Below are 23,929 nucleotides of genomic sequence, written 5' to 3'. Positions count from 1 at the left end.
CGGACCAGATACCGGGAGAGAATTTAGCTTCTTTCTACTCTTGCTGGCTGTTCGCTGTACTTTAATGTGATATTATTCATCTGCAGTTTTTTCAAAAGTTGATAACCGAAGAATAATCGTCTCTGACGCAAGTGTTTGTTCTGTTTTAAAGATTACTTATTAAAATAATTCTGATAAAAAGAACATTTTATTCATGTACAGTTATCAAAAGGAGGAAAATAAATTAAAACTATATGCCATACGTTTTCTTCACCGACAGTCTATTCAATAGTAACTCAAACGGAACATATTTGTTTGTAACAACGAATACATGTCTTTCTTTATCGGTCGGTCAGTGGAAGAGAGGGGTGGCGAGGGTAAGTGGCGGACCTTACTGCGAATGCCAACTGCAAATGCTAAGTGTATCTGCGAAATCCTAACTCACTCTAAAGCCGATCTCTTGTTTTTTTTTTAAAGAAATCTGTGGGTGGGGTTTAGCTGATCTAGGTTTCTCATTCAATCAAACCAGATTCATTACATAATACTCTAATTCGCTTTGATTGGCTAAATGACCATATCAAGTTAGCATATTAATTAGGGAAATTTCTTGCCGAAACCAGTGTTTCTATTATTCAGTTTCCTATACAGGTTAAATCTCTGTCTTCACCTTAAGGTCACCTCGAACTCAAACCATGGCACAATCAATTCCATTACCCTATTCAGAAAAAAAGTATCACGAAATGTTTCCGAAATGATTATATTAATTCATGTATTTAGTGTCAGCGATCAAATCGTTTTTAACTAGCAAGGACGTTTGATAGTACCGGGGATCGCTCACATAAATGAACGCTTCACTTCAGCTCTCGTCCGTCATTTACTGGCGCTATTTTCAACTATCATGTGTCGTTAGGTCACATTATTATTCAAAGAACATTATGCAAGTCCAAAAACATTTTACATGTTCGACAGCAATTACTGTGTTTTCTTTAGAAAATACCGAGTTAAAACTGATTATTTCAATACAGACGTTATTTTGTCTACATTTATTGAAACAGACCATCCGAGGGAGCCCCTTAACATGCAAGCTATGTGTGTATTGTGTCAATTGTCGTAATTCTTTACATTTTTTTAGAAAAAATCATAATACAATTAATTCAAGAAAAAAATTTTCACATGTTCCGCTTTAATAACGATGATAAAAGTATATTATGTAAATAAATAGGGAATATATTACCATTATAAAAATTCGTTAAACCCGTCGTAAAGTATACACATATTAATTTATTTATGGAAGCTTTCAATATTGTAGATCAGGGCTATGTTGCGATGTCCGTGTGTACGCAGGTATATATGTGTACTCATGGATAGAGGTGTGTCGAGTTGTGTTTGTGCTTGTGTTTGCATTAGATATTAACGATTTTTTATAGATTGGAGTAATTAATTTTATGTCTTTGTGTAATTAAATGAACACGCCCAATGTTTTATATACATCGCACAACTACTGTTATTAAGTGAGGTTCTAGAACTCGTGTGTGTGTCAGAAAATCGATGTTACTGATTGTGAAATTTAATATAATTCTCGTCCTAGAATTCTTGTCGAAGGCAGGAATCAGGATACTGAAGGTACCTGAAGGTAAATAGATTTTGAAGTTTTATATAATGCATATTGCTTACGGTAAAACTTTTAAGTAGAACAGGAAAATATTATTGGATGATAACTTATGAATGCATTATAGCATTATATATATATATATATATATATATTGAGATATATTTATATATATAAGTATATATATGTATATATACACACACATATATACATATATATATGTATATATATATATATATATATATATATATATATATATATATATATATATATATATATATATATATATATATATATATATATATATATAAGCCAAGTTCAGTGGTTTGGTATGGAGATCATGGACACTTTAATACAAGCAAGCGTACGGTGATTGCAGATATTAAGTATACTACTTAAATAAAGTTCTTCGGTCTTCTATAGTAGAAAAAAGATAAATCCTCGCTCTGTTCGGTATTCTATCCTAGACTATTCTTTTTTCGAGTCGAGTTCTAACCACAAACGACTCGCATGGAAATAAAGAGTTAAATACTTATGCAATTAAAATGCATTAAATAAATAAATTTAAAGAGAAGGTATAAACAGTTGGTAAAAAGCTCAAAAAATAAAAAAAAATAAACAAAGTCTCTGACAGCATAGAGACGGCACTGTCCCTAGACACTAGCGCACAAATACATGTATTTGGTGACTTTAATGTCCACCACAAAAACTGGCTTGGATTCTCTACTTACACAAATGCAACGGGCAGCACAACCCATAGCTTCACTATATCTCACTCCCTATCACAAATTGTTACGTTTCCAACCCGTTTCCCTGACCAGGAAGTACAACACACATCACTTCTGTATCTGTTTTTGATCATAGTTCCCGATGACTGCATAACGAAGGCCCACAGCCCACTCGGGAACGGTGATCATGCAGTGATAATGGTTGAAATCGCCCTAAACTCTAGACCCAAAACTGAAGAGCCAGTGCTCAAAACAACGAGATATTATAAAAAGGCTGACTGGGAAGCCATCAGGGAACTAATCAGAGATGCCCAATGCAGAAATATTTGTTCTCTCCCTGCTGAACAGTGTGCAAATGAGACCACTGACTGGTTCAAAACTGCAATCGAAGCGAATGTTCCCATGCGGAAATTTTATAGTAACCCCCACTCTCCCCAATCGTTTACTTCGACTTCCGCAAATGCCATTGTTCAAAAGCAGCATGCATACCGTAGGTTTAACCGACATAAGTCCGGTTAAAACAGATTTAGGTATATAGAAGCTAGAAATAACGTTAAGAAAGAAATAGCGAGAGCTTAGAGAGAATTTACGGAAACCACTAAAAAGCGCATGGAAGCACAAAAACTAGGAACTCGAGACTTCTCGAAAATCTACAACAGTGTAGTAAATAATGGGCAATCAACAATTCCCCCACTAACCAACAATCACGAGGATGTCTCCTCAGCAACCGACAAGGATAATATGTTTGCCAGTCGGTTTTCCTAAAACTCCACACTGGACCCTTCCAACCACCCCCTACCTGACTTTCCTATGCGCACAGACGCCACGCTAGACGATGTGAAAACCACCCCTGCTCAGGTGCATGCTATCATAAAAAACCTTGACATTTCAAAAGCATGTGGACCCGATCTTATCCCAGCTGTGCTATTAAAATGTGTTCAGCCGAAGTAGCTCTAGTTCTCTCCAAACTCTACAACAAATGCCTTAATAAAGCTTGCTTTCCGGGCTGTTGGAAAACTGCTTCTGTTGTACCAGTATTCAAGGATTCTGGCGAAAGGACTGACCCATCAAATTATCACCCCATTAGCCTCCTCACAATTTTTGCCAAACTATTTGAGACCTTAATTATCCATGCCCTAGTCCATCTCCTTACAGATGCTAAACTTCTGACTGACAAACAATATGGATTTAGAAAAGCCCGTTCCACAGCAGCCATCCCAACTGTGATCTCTGAACGTATATACCATTCACTGGACAAAGCGGGGGAGGGCAGAGCGGTTGCTGTAGATATATCTAAGGTTTTTGACAGGGTATGGCATGAGGGTCTCCTCAGGAAAATTAGATCATACGGTATCACTGGTAGAATACTTAACATAATAAAATCCTTCTTAGATAAGAGAAACATCCAGGTTGTCCTCGACGGTCGTACATCTAAACAATATGATATAAATGCGGGGGTGCCCCATGGTTCTATCCTTGGACCCCTATTGCTCCTGATATTCATAAATGACCTCCCAGACAAAATTGCCTCTGAGATGGGTATATATGCTGATGACACTACACTCTATCGCAGGCACGACAGGAAGACGACTGAACACATTTCTAAAGAAATGTCAGAAACACTAGAGGAAACCCCCAATCTCTGGTGGAATGGGGACGAAAGTGGTTGGTCGCGTTCAATGCTGCCAAGACTAAACTAGTTTCATTCAATAATTACAAGAACCCCTCTCTACCACCTATAGCAATGGCCAACGACTCTTTATCTGAGAGTCCATCTTTCAAACTCCTTGGCCTAACGTTCACAGGAAACATGAGTTGGAACAATTACATTGAAGGCATTGCCAGGGCCGATGCAAGAAAGGTGGGCTCTCTCTACCGTGCTAGAAAACTACTAACACCCGAAAGTATCCTGTACCTCTATAAGGACACCATTCGCCCATTTATGGAGTATTGCTGTCACATCTGGGCTGGTGCATCTGCTACTAGTCTCTCTCTCCTTGACAAGGTTCAAAAGAGAGTCGCAAACCTCATAGGCCCTGAACTGACATCTAAGCTTCAGCCTCTGTCCTATCGACGAAATGTTGCATCCCTCTGCCTTTTCTACAAGTATTTTAGTGGGGAATGCTCTGACGAACTGCAATCACTTGTGCCCCCACGATGTGAGCACCCTCGACAAACTCGACAAGCTGCTAAATCCCACCCCCACACTGTAGAGATCCCTAGATGTAAAAGAGCTTTTTACTCCAATAGTTTCTTCCCCAGAACCGCTAGACTCTGGAATTCCATTCCAGGCCCCTGCTTCCCCAACAGTACTGACGTGTAGAAGTTCAAGTGTACCGTGAACCGACATCTTGCTGCCCAAATCCCTACATAGTACCCCAGTAGTTGTTGCCCTTGATAGTAGCCCTCTGCACTAAAGTGGCAATGTGTCTTGTTTGGTGTGAAAATTTAATAATATATATATATATATATATATATATATATATATATATATATATATATATATATATATATATATATATATATATATATATATATATATATACTATAACAGATGTGTGTATACAAGCAAAATGACCTGGTGTTGTTTAAAATTTTAAGATAAACTTTACGGAATGCAACCAGTCAATTCATTATGTTTTTTTTATGTCATCAGTTCCTGGACACTAACGCAGTATTCCTTACTTCAGATTTAATTAGGTCCACTGATGTTAATGTAAATAATTTTTGTATAGGCTTATCTAGCGTAGAAATAATTTTTGTATAGGCCTATCTAGCGCTTACATCGAGTGTATAAGAAATACCGTGCATTTCCGTTCCACAAAATTAAACTCTTTACGATCATTATTATTATTAATATTATTTTTATTATTATTATTATTATTATTATTATTATTATTATTATTATTATTATTATTATCATTATTATTATTATTATTATTATTATTATTATTATTATTATTATTATTATTATTATTATCAATTTCTGTAATTTTCATGTTATAAATAACCCGAAATAACCTGTATAAAATATGTTTTTTCAGAAATGTATATCGCTAAGCTAAATTTCTTTCACACCCTGTTTCAATTTCTGCGAAACTACTCTCGTTTATAATAACACCTATATGTACATTTGTAACAAAAGTCCAACACGTATGAAGAAAATTATGACCCATGAAATATACATTACAATCTTCCATTTTACAATGCCGATTCAAGGAATAAAAAAAACAATTCAAGTGTAAAGTATAAGTGGCAATACAAATATAATGTATAATAAGATGCAGCCGGTGTTGTACAGAAAAAATGCAACGTTGCATTCCTTTAAAAAATGTACTAAATATAAAAATAAAACACTGAGGTATGTGGATGTGAGCGTTATGATTTTTTATAAGCTGTCACTCCTCGTAAGTAAAATAACATTTTTCTAACTGAGGTCAAAACAAAAGAATTAAGACAGTTAAGTACGATACTCCTGAATTCAATTTTACAGGATGGTTAAAAAGTGTTTCGAACATACTTATTCCTAACATAAAGGAACTATTTGCGGATAGCAAATCTAATGACCTTAAATACTAAATTTTTAGTTTTTATCCCTCAGCAGCTCAATTTGGGAGCAAAACTAGTTTAAAAGTTTTCCACATGATGCAATATCCTTACGTGCAGTTGTGAATATGTTGCTCCTAGGATATAATATAGCATTGTATTTTAACTACTACATGTTTCTAAAATGATGTACCAAAGTTGTATAAGAAAGTGGCTAATCAGTGTAATATATATGATGAAATATATGCGTAAATAACTCAGGAGTCAGAAATAATTATTTTTTATAATGTAGACTGAAAAACTATATAAAACTGTATATAAAATATATTGCATGAGTATGTATCTTTATTTGGAAACATGTTTTCATTCAAAATATTCGGAACCGTCAGCAGTCAGTGTAACATCTTCTCTGCCCTTTTCCACGACTTGCAAATAGTACTGCATTTTGTCAGCTTGGTAGGTAAATGATGCGTCTAAAACTTAGATAAGCGGCAGTCCACGTTTTACGGCATCATTGGCCACCGTGAGTGACTTGACTTTTATAATACTATTAGCATAATGAACATTTACGTTGCTAAGTTGCTGAATGAAATTTCAGAAATACTTGTGATATTTCAAGTGCAGCAAAGAACTTTATTGTGCTGCAGTTGACATATATTTGAAAATCCAGTCACTAGTTTTATTCAGTCGCCGTTTTTTTTCCTGGATTGGCCCGAGCTTACTAAGACAGTTTGGCAACCATCACCTTCTTTTTTCGTTATTAACTTGACTGTCAAGGAATAACGAAACAACAATTTTGGCAATAAGATTCATTAAAACAGCCTTGCTGATGATTTGCTACTCTTGAAGCTTTTGTAATAGAAGTATATTCGCAGAGACCAAACTGCAGAATTTTCAGTAAATACGGCCTGTACATAAACTTCGACAACCAACAAATTGAACTTCAAAAACCCATATACATTTTTAGACAACTTGAACTGAGATCAATTAGACAACTTGAACTGAGATCAATTAGACAACTTGAGACTTGAACTGAGATCAATTAGACAACTTGAACTGAGATATATATATATATATATATATATATATATATATATATATATATATATATATATATATATATATATATACAGTAGATGAATTTTTTATGAATTTCTTATACATAAAGCCTATTTTTATGTCAGGGTGTTCAGCATAATTATAAGAAGGAATATATTCGAATGCTTTTAAAGACCAGCGTGGCTTTGTTATTCTTGAATGTCCTTCAAAATTGGCTTTATATGATATCTGACCCTCCAGCATTCTCTCGTTGCTCTACATTTTCAGAAGCGCGAGCAGTGGGCATGGCTGAAGCATTTCTCCTTAAACGTCTGTCTCGTTGTTTTTCGATTTCGGAAGCGCGTACAGTAGACTGACTTAATGCCTTTCTTTTAAGACGATTCTCTCGTTGCTCTTCAGCCGCACTTGAAGCATGTCTTTCAAAATAACTTTCCCTTGAGCCTACGCCCATTGAAGTTTGAGAAACAACCTGCATTTTATCCTTTTTCATTTGGGAAGATGGCGTGCAGTGCACCATCTAATGCTGCAATTGAGAAACTTCTTGTCCAATGCCCAGCACAAATTTGAAATATCACCAATTGCATCTGAATCTGCAAGGAAGGAAGAACCACTCCCAGCCGAATGACCAAAACGATTATTTTAACAAATACGAGCCTAGCATCCCCTGCATGTACTGCTGTGTCGTAGGGCACAGTAATTGTTGATTGTTGCGACATGCGCCTTCTTTGCATTAGTTGATGTCTCAACACACTTATCGATGACCTTCCCATTTTTTGGCATAATTGATAGGAATGTTCTAAAAATTAACAGATGCAATAGAAGTGTAATGGGAGTAATGCAAAATAGACTGACGAACTTATTACAATCTATCGTTTGTTTAAATTCAAAATTAAAATTGATATTTCTTAAACCTATAAATACTTTAAGCAAGCTGACAGTAATGGAGAAATTTAAATGGAAAATATCATAGCATAAATATATAAAAAATATGGTCAGTATTTTTTTAAAAACTGCCAATATTTAGCTTAATATACAAGATTGTGTTGAGCCTTTAAATAGTAAAATAGTAAAAATAAAGAAAGGGACAAAGTAATTTTATCTTAGGGGTTTGGCTTCAATTCATGTCACACCTAAAGTAATCTATTCCTGTTTTTGTTATAACGTTCAAAGTGTTGTTCTGCTTCTACTAAGTAATATAATTTGCTAACAATCATCGAATTAACTCCCAACCCACAAGAAAAATGTTAATAAATGCCTCACAAAATATTGGCTTACAATAACTTATAACAAATTCTTTCTTACTGTACACAAATATTTAAAAAATGTTTTGAAAAATACCATACAGATGAAAATTATTTTTTTAACAACTATTTTTCAGTTAATAGGAAGAAATAAAATAAAATGAATGCTTGTAAAGACGTTGTCATTGCTTGAAATTTTACCATCATTTTTCATTAAAAACTTAATGTAAAATCAGTTCAAAATGTGAAAAATATTAAATACAAGAGAACTTCAGAATTAAAATTATATTTCTTAAATCTATAAATAATTTATCAAGCACTCCGTAATAAAAAGATATAAATATAAAGTATCTTAAAATAAATATAACAAAAAATATGGGTAGTAAATGCAAAAAAAAAAATTGTAATATCGTGCTTTAATATAAAAGATTGTGTTGAGTCTGTAAATAGAAAAGTAAGAAAAAGAAAGAAGGAAAGGAGCAAAGTAATGTGAAAGGGTTACAATTCATGTCACAGTTAAAGCAATATGTGTCTGCTTTTTGTTATGAAATTTAAAGTTAGCTTCTGCTTCTAAATAACACCATTTTTTAAGAATCATCGGATAAACCCCAAGCACAAAAGGAAAATATTAAGAAAAGCATGAAAAAAAGAAAAAAATATTTTTTTCAAAGAAGTTGTTATTGCATAACAATTTATGATAATTTTTTGCGCACATGTAAACGGCAGTTTTCGTAATTTCAACGGGTTTGTGTTAGTTTCGTATACTTGTATTTTTTTATGATTCCTATAGGAAAATAGGAAAAATGCATTTTAAAATTTAAAAAGATCATCTAATATACCCATAGATACAAACTATCTCCATCTTGAAACATAATTAAAAACGATTTATTTACAAAGATGAGGCATGCTTATTATTAAGGTTTTAAAAAACGTATATGTGCGTGCGGGTGTGTTGCTATATATACCAGACGCAGGATTTGGATGTACATGGCAATTGTCGAATATGCATTTTCCCTTGAGGGTAGTTTCGTATACTTTTATTGTTGTAGATGTTCATTTAGGACCCCCCCCAAGATTAACAATATTGTTTTCATTTTATTCTGAAATAAAGACGATTGATATCATAGTTTCTGAGGAGTTTTGATTATTAGATTAGCCAATCAAAACGGTTTCTAATGTCTACACACATTTTAGCTTATATATATATATATATATATATATATATATATATATATATATATATATAAATCTTCTAACTACGCCAACTCAATTATAAAATCTATAGTACCATCTATCTTTAGAAGAATGTCTGCTCTTTCTGCTGATAAAAAAACTTTTAATCAAAATGCTACTTTCTTCAATAATGCTTTATGGAACTCAGGATACAAGGAAAAGATTAAATACAACAATTATGCTCCTCCTTCAGGCCGCCTTAAATCTGTAATCACACACAATATGACCCGTAAGAAACCAGTTCAAATAACAAGATCTGCCGCTATTAATAACAATGAACCAGTCTACACATATAATCCAAACAAAAATACTAATCGCAATGCCTCTAACCCACCTAGTCGCATCAGGAGAAAGAAAAATATTTGGTTTAATCCTTCATTTAGCCTAAATGTCAAAATTAATATACCTAAGGAATTCTTCAACATTGTACAAAACTCTTTCAAATACCCACACAGATATAGTTTTATTTTCAATAAAAATTCAATCCGGATGTCTTATTCAACAATGCCTAATTTAGCACAAAGAATCTTAACATCTAATAACAAAAAAATAAATCATCCCAAAAAATCCCTTTCCCAATTAAACCCAAAACTAACTGTAATTGTAATAACAAACATCTTTGTCCACTCAATAATGATTGCATCCATAAAGATGGTATATATTCTTGCACTATTACTGAGCTCCCACGTAATCCGCCCATAACAGACACTTATATTTCGTCTTCAAATTATTCTTCTACCCATCCTCCATCTGATATAGTTACTAATCCAATACACCATTCGAGCAGTCCTTCAATTTACACTCATAAAACTAGTAATAATGATAATAATAATAATAATAATAATAATAATAATGAGAATAACAATATTTTTCCTACCATTCATCCTAACATTAACAACACTCATTATCCCCTCCAAAATAGGCCTCATACAGACATTGTCCTACCATTTGTTGAACACTATGAACAAAATTAAAACTATTTAACTAATACATATCAGCAAATTAATATTAATACCAGACCTCGAACTTTAAATAAAGTGCATACATATATCGGCGCTACTTCATCATTAATTAAGAAAAGAATATCAAACCACATTTCTTCTTTTAAGAAACATAAGTCTATTAATAACCAAGGAACTTCTCTAACCACTTTAATTAAAAAACTTTACTCTAACAATACTCCCTTCTCAATCAAATGGACTATTATAAAAATAGTTAAGTATCATACTCCAGGCTCTTAGTCATGTCGCCTCTGAACAACCGAAGCTATGACTATAATTACTTCCCCTCAAATAACAATATAATAAATTCTAAAATTGAACTGACCTCTGTCTGTAAACATAAGTCCAAATTTAGTTATGACAATTTTGGAAATTACATAGTTATTACTTTTACCTTTTATATAGATATAACATACTTTTTTCCTTGTACACATGTTTGTGAATTATTCCATGGATTTCTGCCTTTGGATTATCATGGACCATCTTCTTCCAATTATGGGATGTCTTTGGATTTTACTTGTACAAATGGGCATTCTTTTAACTTTCTTGAAGTTTTACATTTGGATTTTACCGTCACTGGATTGTTTATCTTCCACCAGACTACCTATTCATGTGTAATCACCTTTTTCTTTACCATATTCCCTCTGCTTAACTTATTTTGTTTTCAAGTAAGATCTTTGACTTACTTGTTGTTTAATCAAATACTTCTGCATGCAAAATCCGATCCTGCATTTTGCTAATTCCTACCCTCTGATGAGAAAGAGAGTATTTCTTCGAAACTCCGCGGATTAAGGACTATCCATTTATCTAGTGTTTCCTTTTCAAATTAAATATGTTTTAACTCATTTCAAAGTGTTTTAGCATATTTTATAAACTGTTTGATCATATATATACATAGAGAGAGAGAGAAAGAGAGAGAGAGAAAGAGAGAGAGAAAGACAGACAGAGATACAGAGTATAAAAGATATAAGATACATTATGTGTAAAGTATATATTCTTACATTTTATGCAGAGAACAAAACTAAAATAATCAATATATTATTCGTTATTGTATATTGTTTATAGTTATATTGTTATGAAATGAATATATTATGAGTATTGTTTTGTATTCATACTAATATTTTTTCATGATAAAATTATATAGGTATATATCCGTATGTTACCACATCAATTGAAGTTAGTTTATTTGGCATGATTATATAATAATAAATTAAAATTCCCGATAAAATATTTAGATTATTTAATCATTGAAAATTGCAATCAATTTACTTAGTAGCGCCGTAGCAAATAGAAGCTGAGAAGAATAAAAAAAACCAGCTCATGTGCTGGGCTATGATAACCTACTTAGCTGATCTAGTATAGCGTTTAGAACATGTATAACTAATCTTATATATATGTATATATACATATATATATGTATGTATATATATATATATATATATATATGTGTGTGTGTGTGTGTGTGTGTGTGTGTGTGTGTGTGTGTGTGGAGACATCATTCGCCTAATTCTTGATTTTCAGTTCTACACTTTTAGTTTGGAAAATTTTATTTATTATTTACTCATGCAAAATAAACTAACTTTTTTTCATTCATATTACGTAGCTAAAAATACAACTACTCAAGGTTCGTTCCACGGCCCGACATTCAGTATATTACCCAGCATCATCGATTTTAGTTTTTTTTTATTACGTCCTTTGGGAGCCGAAGCCTCATTGTAATGCAAATCAATGCATATCAAACTAAGTCTCTTCACAATATTTTAATGTCGTCTGAATACTTCATACCCAGATCGGTATTCACATCAATTTTAAACACCACTAGAAACTACTTGTCTCTCTTTCATTTCTAGACTCTAGCAGCTTATCAAACACTGCTCGATTCTACTAGCTTCCCAAACACTAATAATTTCAGTAGAACTGTGATTGTCTATTAGCCAACGACAGTAAGAAAAAATTCAGACTTTAATCATATCAAATGCTTTCCATTTCTCGACGCTTTCAACTTTCAAAATGCGACGCCAATCATATAACATTTCCATTTCTCGACACTTGCACTTTTTAAAGTTTGACCCGAATAGTTTAATATTTTAATTTCTTGCAGCTTTCAATTTTAAAAGTCTAACGCGAATCATAGTATATTTCCGTTCAAAGCCTTACTGAAGCTCATGTTCCCAACCAGAAGTTTTATAGCAAACCCTACACGACCCTCAATGGTTTACTCATACTTGTGCATATGGCATTCCTCAAATGCAGTATGCACACCGCAGATTTATCCGAGATATGTCTAGTACAAACAAACAAATTTTATAGAAGCTGTACTACAGCACCTATCATAGTTGTAATTCTCCAACCTATGTATCATATACTGGAGAAAGTAGAGGCGAGTAGGGCCGAAGCTCTAGGTATATCTTAGTCTTTAACAGGACATGGAACTATTTTCTTCTCAGGGAAATCACATCATACTGTATTTTAACGAATAATATGTATGGTCACATTCAAAACTGCACAAACTAAGCTTGTTTCCTTCAATAATTACGAGCAAATTTCTCATCCACCAATCGTTATTGCTAAAATAGATTTCCAAGTCATCAACTTCACATTCACAGACGAAATGACTTATAACAGATATATCCAGAGTATTGTCAAGGTTGCTGCAAATGCGTTGAGCTCTCTCTACCTTGCTTGAAAGTTTCTTACATCTGAACGTATCTTGCTCCTCTACAAACGCAATCATTCGCCAATGTATGGAGTATTGTTGGGCTGATGAATCTGCTACTTGTCTCTTACTCCTGAAAAAGATTTCAAAGGAGAGTCGCTGAACTAATAGATCCTGAACTGTCATTTAAACTTCAACCTCGTCCTATCAACGAAATGATGTCTGCCCTTCCTGTTCTACAAATAGTTTTATGGTTGATAACTCGAAAACGACAAGCTCTTGTAGCCACTCGACATAAAACACCTTGACCAACCCGAGATTCTGCAAAATCCCACCCTACACAGTAGACAGTAGAAATCCCAGAATGTTAGAAGGCGTTCTAGTCTACTTGTTCCTCTCAAAGAACTGCTAGATTTTGGAACTGCCTTCCGGTGTCTTGCTTCCCCAACTCTTTTGACATGCATAAGTTCAAATCTGATGCGAATGCTCAACTGTCTACTTAGTATCCTAGCAACCCATGCCCTTGATAGTAACCCCTTTCATCAAAGTGGCACTCTGCTGTTGTTGAGTAGAAAATGTGATTAAACAATTCTCAACGGTTCCAATTTTGAAAGTTCGACGTGAATTGTTGTATCTTTCTCTTTCTCGAGGCTTTCAATTTTCCCAAATCCCATTTTTCTGTCGATTGCTGCCGTAATAACGCATACTTAAATACAAGAATGATTCTCTACATCTGTATTAATTTATACGGTCCGACCTATTCAGTTAGGTTTTAAAAGCAGGATTCTGAATAGAAACCTGTGCTCTTTCCCAACTATCATCAATAGACCTGACGTAATCTCGTAACCATCATATAAAGCCAAACTCTTTACCAAGAACTTTTCAGCTAATTCTGCACTATGCGGCCGAGGTCGCCAAACCCCACTATTTCCTTCTATAGAAGATTACTCTCTATTCGACATACACATATATGTGCGTGATATTGACAATATAATCAACAACCTTGATTCCAGTAAAACAACTGGCTCCATACTTATAAAGCTGTTTAATCCTTAAGGAGAATTGTTTCCCAACACCATGGGAAACCTCGGTAGTATTCCCAGTATTTCAGAATTCAGGTGATCGGCCATCTCCCTCTCAGTACAGCCCTATACGTCTCCAGTACGTCATGAGAAAGTTGCTGGAATCTGTGTTTAAAAGAGAAGTAGTCGACCACCTATGCAAAAATAAATTTTTAATGACATACATTATGGTTTGCGTTCTGCTAGATTTACAGCAAATGTGCGTACGGCTATATCTGATAGGATTAGGGAATCTCTCGACGGAGGCTTCCTTCCAAGGGCAGTGACTCTTGATATCCCAAAGGCATTTGATAGAATATGGCTTAAAGGTCTACTTCACAGGATTTTCAGTTACGGTATAGCTGGAAATGACTTCTCAATTATTAAATCATTCTCTCTGATAGGTTCATAAGAGCAGTGGTTGATGGGCAGAAATCAGAAGCTCAGATATGTATGCTGACAACACTACCATCTACGGTCGTATACCAAATACCATAAACAACCAAGTTCTCTCTGATTTTCGCGCTTCTGATATCTAGCGTGTGGTACAATGGGGAAAGAGGAGGCTGGTTACCTTAATTCATCGAAAACGAAGATTCTGTCTTTACATAATCAACGCTTTGATCCCATCTGCCATCAATTGAAATAAATGCGTCTCCTCATAGGGAGGCTATATGTTTTGACAATCTCCTGGGCTTGACCATTACTTTTGATCTGAAATGGAACACGCACATCAAATATATTGCCTAGATTAGTGGACAAATGTGGGGCTTTTTTTATCAATCGAGTAAATATCTCACTGTTTATGCAATTCTCTACCTATATAAGAGCCAGATTCCTCCGAGAATGGAGTACTATTTCTACATCTGGGTAGGAACAGCTAGAAATACTAATCCTGCTTGACAGAGTGCAAAATATGCTTTGTAGACTAGTGGGGAGATGCCCTTTCTCTTCGCTGCAACTCCTTTCTCACGAAAGAGGGGTTGTGAGCCTGTCTCTGTTTTTTTTTTCTTTTTTTTTTCTTGGCACATGCTCGTCTGAGCACATGGTCCCTCCTCGCCAAACTGTCACAAGAAACACTTGTCTAGATGAAAACATTATCAGAATTTTTACCCCCTCTTTATCCGTGCCAAAACTTTTACGTAGATTCTATGAACAACGCTTCTTTCTTAGAACTGCATACCGTGTGGACGTCTTGCCTGCTTTCCGGCTGACTATAATAATGTCGTCTTCAAGTCCAACGTAAACAAGTTCTTAATGACCGTTCCTCTTAAGTAATCCCATTTTCTAAATTTTCACTACTAATTATTACAACGTCATTGGCCCATTGCCCACTGTACACTTATTAACACTCATCCTTTTTAATAACGTCTTGATGGGGGTGAAGCCACTTTGATATTCAGATAAATGCATATAAACAGCATTTTAAATATCTATTGAATTGTATTTATAGGTCGAATGTTGTATTTCATTATGCGTCCCTCCTGCTTCAAACTGAACGTTTTCTAAATGTAATATTTTTTAAGATATAATTCTTCATTGTCATATTGTCAATAATGTAGGTCATTGTATTTGTCTTTTCGTTACAATCAGTAAGTTATTATCGTTTGATATGAGAAAATATATCCATCAAGAGAAATAAATATAATCGAGCGATATACTTCTGGTAGTGTTCGCCTTATGAAGTAAAGTTCGCCAGAAAATTTTTCTCCAGTAAAAATCCACTAACCACTCTGTTCAAGATAGAACGGGCGTCAATACTTTTTATTTCTCCATATGTGTACTTGATATATACATCGAAACATCCCGCGAGCATATTTCATACGAGTGGCGTGCAATAAGTAAACTCCATGATGCACTTCCCATAGAAGTAGAGCAACGAGACTTGGCACACTTATTAATCTTTCTCTACATAAGAACCACCCAGCGTTACACATTTCTCCCATCGTTTGATGCAGCTCTGGAAACCGTTTTTGTAGAACACCCTAGGTTGGTCCTCCAACCACGACGTGACTTCATAAATCAAGGCTTCATCATCTGGGAAACGCTTTCCTTTCAAAAACAACTTCATAGCTGGGAAGAGGTGAGCGTTATAGGGTGCAAGGTGAGGAGAGTAGGGAGGACGGGAGAGGATTTCATAACCACACGCTTCTGATCTGGCGACATGCGAGTTGTGTACCGGAGCGTTGTCCTGAAGAGGAGGGTACCTTTGCTGATCTTGCCCGGCATCTTGATGTTGATATCTTCTTTAAATTTCCTCAAAAGTAAAGCATAATAGGTTCCTGTAATTGTGGTACCCTTTGCCAGGAAATCTGTCATCACTACGCCGTCCTGGTCCCAGAAGACAGTGTGCATGTCCTTGCCAGCGGAGGGCTGCACCATTGCCTTCTTTGGAGATTGTGAGTCCAAGTGCTTCCACTGCATTTACTGGGATTTGGCCTCTGGATCATAGTGATGGGCCCAGGTCACATCCTGTGTAATCAGTCTTTTGAAAAATTTGGACCCATCTTCTTGGCATGTCTACATATTTATCTTCGAGCACGACGCGTTCTCGCTTCTGAAATGGGATGAGCAACCTGGGAATCCATTTGGCAGATACCTTATGCATAGTCAAATGGTCATGAATGATAGTTTCCACAGACCCTGTACTAATCTTGATATTTTTGGCTATTTAGCGAATAGTAATTACCGATTTTCCAAAATGGTAGCCTGAACTTGACGGACAAATACCTCATCAATAGTAGAAGGTAGGCAACCAGGTCTGGCAGTTGTTTCCACAGACTTCCGGCCATGTTTTAATTCACAATGCCAGTGTTTTACAAGGTCATATGATGGGACATTATCACCATAAGATTCTTTCATTTCACCAAAGGTTTCCTGTGGTGTGCGTCCTTTCAAATACAAAAACCGGATCACTGCCCGACATTCAACAGGCTCCATTTCACACATGACTCAGGTCAAACACCTGTAAAACAGAAACCACAATCAGTTCAGAGCTGTAATTAGCCACATAACCTGCAGAGATATAACTCATTGCACATGCAAAATTTCAGTTAGATCAGCTAAATGCAAGTGTATCAGGTGCATTGCTGATTTCACGCCCCTCATAATCATGCATTATCTGTGTGTGGTAGGAAATACAACGGGCAATATCCAGATGTACCACTTCGTGTTTGTTTTTCATTCCAATGTAAATATTTTATCGTGGAACTTCTTTAAATGATTTAACTCTGATTAGTTAGAACCATCGGTGAAATTTCTTACGATTATCACACAACCCACTTATCAATCTCATTGATTCTTATCTTTCAATTAGTGTAAGCTCTGATGATTTTTTAATAAAAATATGGCTGTGGGCAGTATTAAATTTGATTCGACATGTGTGGCGTTTCCCTATAATAAAAGCTAGAACTCTCGAAAATCTGGTTAGGTTTATTTAAATTTACAACTGATTAAATCCATGCGTTTTATACGGAAAATATAATATACTTTTATACGGAAAATATAATATACTTTTATACGAAAAATATAATAAATAACAAATGAGAAAACTAAAAATGTGTCAATTTATTTATCGAGATGTGTGTGTTTTTTGTTTTTTTTAATTCAATATATATGAGCATTGATTATAATAAACGGTTAACTCCTTTTTTAAGAACACCTTACATATTTACTTATAAATATTCATCCCCCGTCAATTATATTGATTTCATCCCCTCCATTTGAATTTTCTCTACAACACTTCAGTCGTTGTCTAATATTTATTTATTTTTCGTTTTTTTGTACTTAAACTGGATACATTCTTGGTTTATTCGACCAGTATTTTTCTAGCGTAATACATCTACGGCTGCTAAAATAGTCCATGTGATGTACAGTATGTTTGTATTATGACGCATACTCTATTTAATTGCGTTATAATTCGTTGTCGTTGGCAATTTGACACTTTGCTAATCTGGAACAATATCATGCATATTATATTCCCATTTGTTTATTTTTACTCTCTTCTGGTCAAGTAAATTAATGCAATATCTGTCTTCTCTTAAATTACCCTCTGTTTTCGTTACTGTTTATTATGCATGCACTTCAAAACTATGTCAATCTTACAGAAGACGTAATACCTACCTACTACCACTTTTTTTCTCAACACGTACCACCTACCGCCCGGCACCCATGCTAGTGTATTATATTTATATATGTGCGTGTACACACACACACACACACACACGCACATATATATATATATATATATATATATATATATATATATATATATATATATATATATATATATATATATATATAGTCATCCACGTACCGGTTCGCTGTTACACAGCTCATCAGTGCAGCTAGACAGGAATCTACCTCAAGCAAGGATTGAAACACGACCATCTGTACGACAGTCAAGACTCCTAACCATTACGGCGGCTGGTGAGTGAGTAGTGAGTTTAACGATGTTTTGACATCGTCCGAAATACCTTCGGTCGATTTGTTTACACAAAAAGCGTCGCTTATGTGCTAATGGTAAATCGTGTATCACTTCTCAATATGCTCAACTCAAGATGAGAAACATTATAGTCATACAGTACTGTTTTGCATCATCAGTGGGGTTAGACAGGCAACTACCTCAAGTCAGGATTGAAGCCCGACCATCTGTACGACATTCAAGACTCCTAACCATTACACTATTGGCGGCTGCTGAGCAAGTAGTGAGTTTAACAATGTTTTGACATCGTCAGAAATACCTCCGGTCGATTTTTAGACACAAAGGGCGTCGCTTATATGCTAATGATAATGCGTGTATCATATATATATATATATATATATATATATATATATATATATATATATATAATACTAAAACTCTATGGATCTTGTATGTTTGCAATCAGATTTCCGGTTTTCAACATCCGGTTGCGCATGCGTTAATAGCAACGTCTTCAATCCGTTATTCCAATTCCGGAATTTTTATATCGCTTTTAATACAAACAATTTCATTTAATTTGATCAAATAGTTTTTTGTTTTTTTTAACGGCTAAAAACATTCAACTTCGTAAAGTCTGTCGCAGTTTCAAAAAAACTTCTCCCTTTTAAAAAACAAAAGTAAACAAACAAGAAAAACACCACTCATTATTAATAGAAGCAGCGGCGGTGAAAGAAAACACCTCTCACTTTCCCTCTAATAGATTTCAACACTCCTACTCCCTCTGTTTTCGTTACGTACGCGAGAAATCTTTAATTCATGTAATTATAAATAAATAATTTTATAACATCAACCGTAGTTTTTTGTTTTTTTTAACCGCTAAAAACATTCAACTCCGTAAAGTCTGTCGCAGTTTCAAAAAAAATTCTCCCTTTTAAAAAACAAAAGTAAACAAACAAGAAAAACAACACTCATTATTAATAGAAGCAGCGGCGGTGAAAGAAAATACCTCTCATTTTCCCTCTAATAGATTTCAACACTCCTACTCCCTCTGTTTTCGTTACGTACGCGAGAAATCTTTAATTCATGTTATTATAAATAAATAATTTTATAAAATCAACCGTAGTTTTTTTTTTACGGCTAAAAACATTCAACTTCGTAAAGTCTGTCGCAGTTTCAACAAAACTTCTCCCTTTTAAAAAACAAAAGTAAACAAACAAGAAAAACACCACTCATTATTAATAGAAGCAGCGGCGGTGAAAGAAACGCCTCTCACTTTCACTCTCATAGATTTTAACACTCCTACTCCCTCTGTGTTCGTTACGTACGCGAGAAATAGTTACGTGTATGTGTGAGAGAGAGAAAAACGGAGCGATGTAAAACTGGATAGAGTTATCCCCCTTAACTAATGCAGACCTTTTTACTAGAGGGCGTTATTACAAAAAAATTTCTTTTTCTTCTTCCCATGTTTTTTAAAGTCGTCTGCTTACATTTCCAAACGGAAAGCTGAATCGGTAAATGCACACATTTCTATTACATTAAATAGTGTTGCCCTTTGTTGTTTTTAAACAGCAAATACTTGAATCATATGTTTTATACATATTAAATCCATTTTTTAAATCCAATATATTTTTTAAATCCAATATTTTAAATTCATCAGAAGTTTTTACACAAAAACGGAAAGCCGCATTGCTAAATGCACACGTTTCTATTACATTAAATAGTGTTTCCTTTTGTTGTTTTTTTACAACAAATACTTGAATCATATGTTTTACACATATTACATCCATTTTTTAACACATTTAATATTTTAAATTTTTCAGAAGTTGTTACACAAAGCTGTAACAAATTATTTTACATTCTTTGTAGAACTTTACTAATATGTCACACAACCAAATAAAAAGTAAAAAACCCAAAATCAACGACGAAACCAATGTTGATCAGCAACAAGCTGGTCCCTCTGGCATGCCACAACTTACTGAAACTGAACAACAAAGACGAACTCGACTGATTCGTTCTAGAGAAACGTATAAACTTCAAAGAGCTTCTGAAACAAGTGAACAAAGAGAAATTCGCTTGAAAAAATAAAGGGAAAAAGATTATAGATATCGAAATTTAGAAACGCCGCAGCGAAGAGAATACCGACTGAGCATGCAAAGAATGCGAACACAAGAGACAAGAAATAATGAAACAACAGAGAGGAGAGAAGAGAGACTGAACAGGCAGAGAATTAGAGCTGAGCAAAGACGAGCTAGCGAGACAGCACAACAAAGAGAAGAGAGACTGAGTAGCCAAAGAATAAGAGATGAACGAAACCGAGATGACGAGAATGCTGTGGAAATAAACAACATGCTTTGCGAAATAGTCAATATAATTTACAGCGCAGAGCAAACTTACAGGGAAATGTTGGAAATTTGAATAAGCTATGTTCTCATTGTAAAGCAAAACTTTTTGTTGGAGAAACTGCAAATGTAAATAGAAAAGAATTGTCTTAATTTTATTGACCTTATTATTAACATACAAATTAAATATTTTACACAATGGGTACTGAATGTTTGCTTATATTAAATGAAAAAAGTTACATTTTATTTTCATTTTCTATTTAAAAAATCCATTATTAACATGTGGAGAGTGTTTTTTTATTATTCTGTACTTTCAACTAACAATTTCATTTAAAAGATGATATATCAAAATTTGAATTTAACTATAATAAGGATTATGATACCTGTTCAGTGCATATTTACCTATAAGTATGACCAACCACTTATAATTCAGTAACTGTAATTTAAAAAAAATAACAATTATAATAAACAGAACGACTCATAGAAATCTATCTATATTCTTTTTCATTTTAATATACTTTCATAGAAATGCTTCTGTTATGTAAAAAAAAAACTATTTTCTTTATGCCACAAGTGTCACGCTCATACATGAATTCCATAGCTAATATAACGTACTGACCCAACGGGTCACGGGTGTTCTAGTATATATATATATATATATATATATATATATATATATATATATATATATATATATATATATATATACATCGATGATTTACTTGTCCCGGATTAAATATTATAGTTTAAGTTTATTTATGATAGGAAGGAGATTAATCAGTATGATTATTAATCATGACCATTAACTACACATAAGTTAATTAGGATATTATGTAAATTTTAAACTTTTATCAGAAACGATGCCTAGTAAAATCATCTTTGCTAGAAACAGACTAAAGGATGTTTTGCTAATGAGCCTGGATTTGGAAAAAAACTACGGCATCAGGCCGACCTTCGGGTATGCTTCTACCACCGAAACCCCGGCTGACTTAATCACTCGTGGATTAACAATAAGGAAGTTCCAGGACAACTTTGACTTTTGGTACCATGGCCCTTCTTGGTTGCGCAGTGGGGTCTTGACTTGGCCGGAGCAGGAGTTGCCCTGTCTTGATAGGTTCCAGCAGATTGTTCGTTCCTCAACAAATTTTGCTGCGATTGTTGATGAGGAGTGTGCTTAAGTGACCTCCATGCGACGGTTCTCTACGTTTACTCGTTTGTTGAGGGGAACTTCTTTGATCTTCCGATTCATCGGCTTGATGAGGAAAAAGGAAGATAACTACAACAGGAAAGCCGCAATTTACTTCAAATGTTCTCAACGGCAGGAATTTACTGCTGAATTGAATTACCTGCGGAATCCTATGGTAAACCCTGTACCCAATAGTGTTCAGGCACTTGATCCTTTTCTGGATGAGGTAGGGTTGATCTACTTGCATGGACGGCTGAACAGGTCTTCTCAGTTTTCTTATGAAGTTAAGAATCCCTTATTTCTGGGCAAGGATCATCACCTGACCCGACTTGTGATATTAGACTGCCATCTTAAATGTTCACATCTGGGTATATGGCCAACCTTAACGGAACTGAGATGTCGTGCATACTGGATACCTCAAGGGAGGCAGACAGTCAAAATAACCTGAGTTCCTGCACTAAGTGAAAAAAAATAAAATTCCAGGCCGGAGCTGCCTGAATACCTGCCCAATCTACCAACTTCTTCATGTCGAATTTGAGGTTCCTTATAGAAACACTGGAGTGCACTTCATAGGACATTTTTGGGTGAAGGAGAGAAACAGTGAGAAAATACGTATCGGTTGTTGTTTATTTGTTTGAGTGTAAGAGCAGTGCATATAGAGGTGGTGCCAGACATGAGTATATTGTCCTTTTCCAGTCTCTAGTCAGCTTTACTAATGCACATGGTGTTGCAGAGTCGATTCTCAGCGACAACGCGGAAACTTTTCTGGGTAGAGGAAGATTGTTTAAGCGCCCATATCTTCTCCAGTCAAATTGTGGGTCATGTAACATTGTGAGAGACAATTCCTCTATTTTCCCCTTACTTATCAAGAGTCTGCTGACAGGCAACCAATGATTATCACAGACAATATGTTTATTAGACCCAATAAAAGCCCTGGTCTATTATTACCATTGGAAAGAGATGATCTCTCCACCATGGTTCCTCCCACCCGGAGAAGGTTGATCGAGACGATTGGATTACGAGATGATTGGTTGTCAAGATTTGGAGAACTGTGGTACAAAGAGTATCTCCTTGATCTTCGAGGAATGATGGCAGGAAGATCTCAGATACCATTCCAGAATCGCATTAAAAGAAATGATGTAGTCTTGGTCAAGAGCCCTTTTAAACCACGACCCTTTTTGATGTTGGGTACTATACTTGAGGTTCTCCCAGGACAAGATGGAGTGGTGAGAGCAGCTCGTGTAAGACAGGCAGATGATTTGGTTGACGTCCATTCGCTAAAGAATTTATATCCAATAGAAATTTCACAATCTGATGATCTTGAGGAAAGTGAACCTAGTCAGGCGGGTGCACCCTCGCTGCAGGTAGCAGTCAAAACCAGGACCCCTCTGGTTCATTTTTGGAAGGAGATAGCACCATTTGGTTGTGTCCTGCCTGCAATAGATCTCCAGAGAACCAAGATATGATATGCTACGATTCCTGTGCTGAGTGGTATGATTTTGAATGTGTTGGAATTGACTAGGCTCCATCCGCTAGACAGAAATGGTACTGCAGTGATTGTGCACCTCAAAAGAGACGAAGGGGTAGACGTTGTCTGTTACCTGCTCAATAGAAGTAGTCTTGGGTAGGACTATAAACTACGACCGACAGCGGACCCTTGGCTAAGGGACAGAATGAGAGTACCCTGAACCACTGTTACTTCCAGGTGGCCCTTGACTGAGGCCTAGCACCTGTTAGTCCCCCTGCAGGGTCAAGCCTACTTAAATTATATATATATATATATATATATATATATATATATATATATATATATATATATATATATATATATATATATATATATATATTTCTTTTTTGGGAGAGTGTAG

General features: G+C 34.9%; 1 protein-coding gene across 1 annotated transcript; it reads left to right on the top strand.

The window, feature by feature from the left end:
- The first annotated feature begins 23,035 nt into the window (after nucleotides 1–23,035).
- On the top strand, nucleotides 23,036–23,527 carry LOC145281273 (uncharacterized). The gene has a single exon (XM_080132198.1). It carries the CDS (start codon nucleotides 23,036–23,038, stop codon nucleotides 23,525–23,527), a length of 492 nt encoding a protein of 163 aa, XP_079988324.1.
- The last annotated feature ends 402 nt before the right edge of the window (nucleotides 23,528–23,929 follow it).

The sequence above is a fragment of the Euprymna scolopes genome, chromosome 1 (assembly GCF_053919585.1).
Source record: "Euprymna scolopes isolate OS-2025 chromosome 1, ASM5391958v1, whole genome shotgun sequence".
Taxonomy (NCBI): domain Eukaryota; kingdom Metazoa; phylum Mollusca; class Cephalopoda; order Sepiida; family Sepiolidae; genus Euprymna; species Euprymna scolopes.
The sequence above is the reverse complement of the archived record's forward strand: the minus strand, read 5'-3'. Positions and strand labels throughout refer to the sequence as shown.

Coding starts and splice junctions, on each gene's coding strand:
- LOC145281273 (XM_080132198.1), top strand. CDS start 23,036: ATGGTTCCTCCCACCCGGAGAAGGTTGATCGAGACGATTGGATTACGA.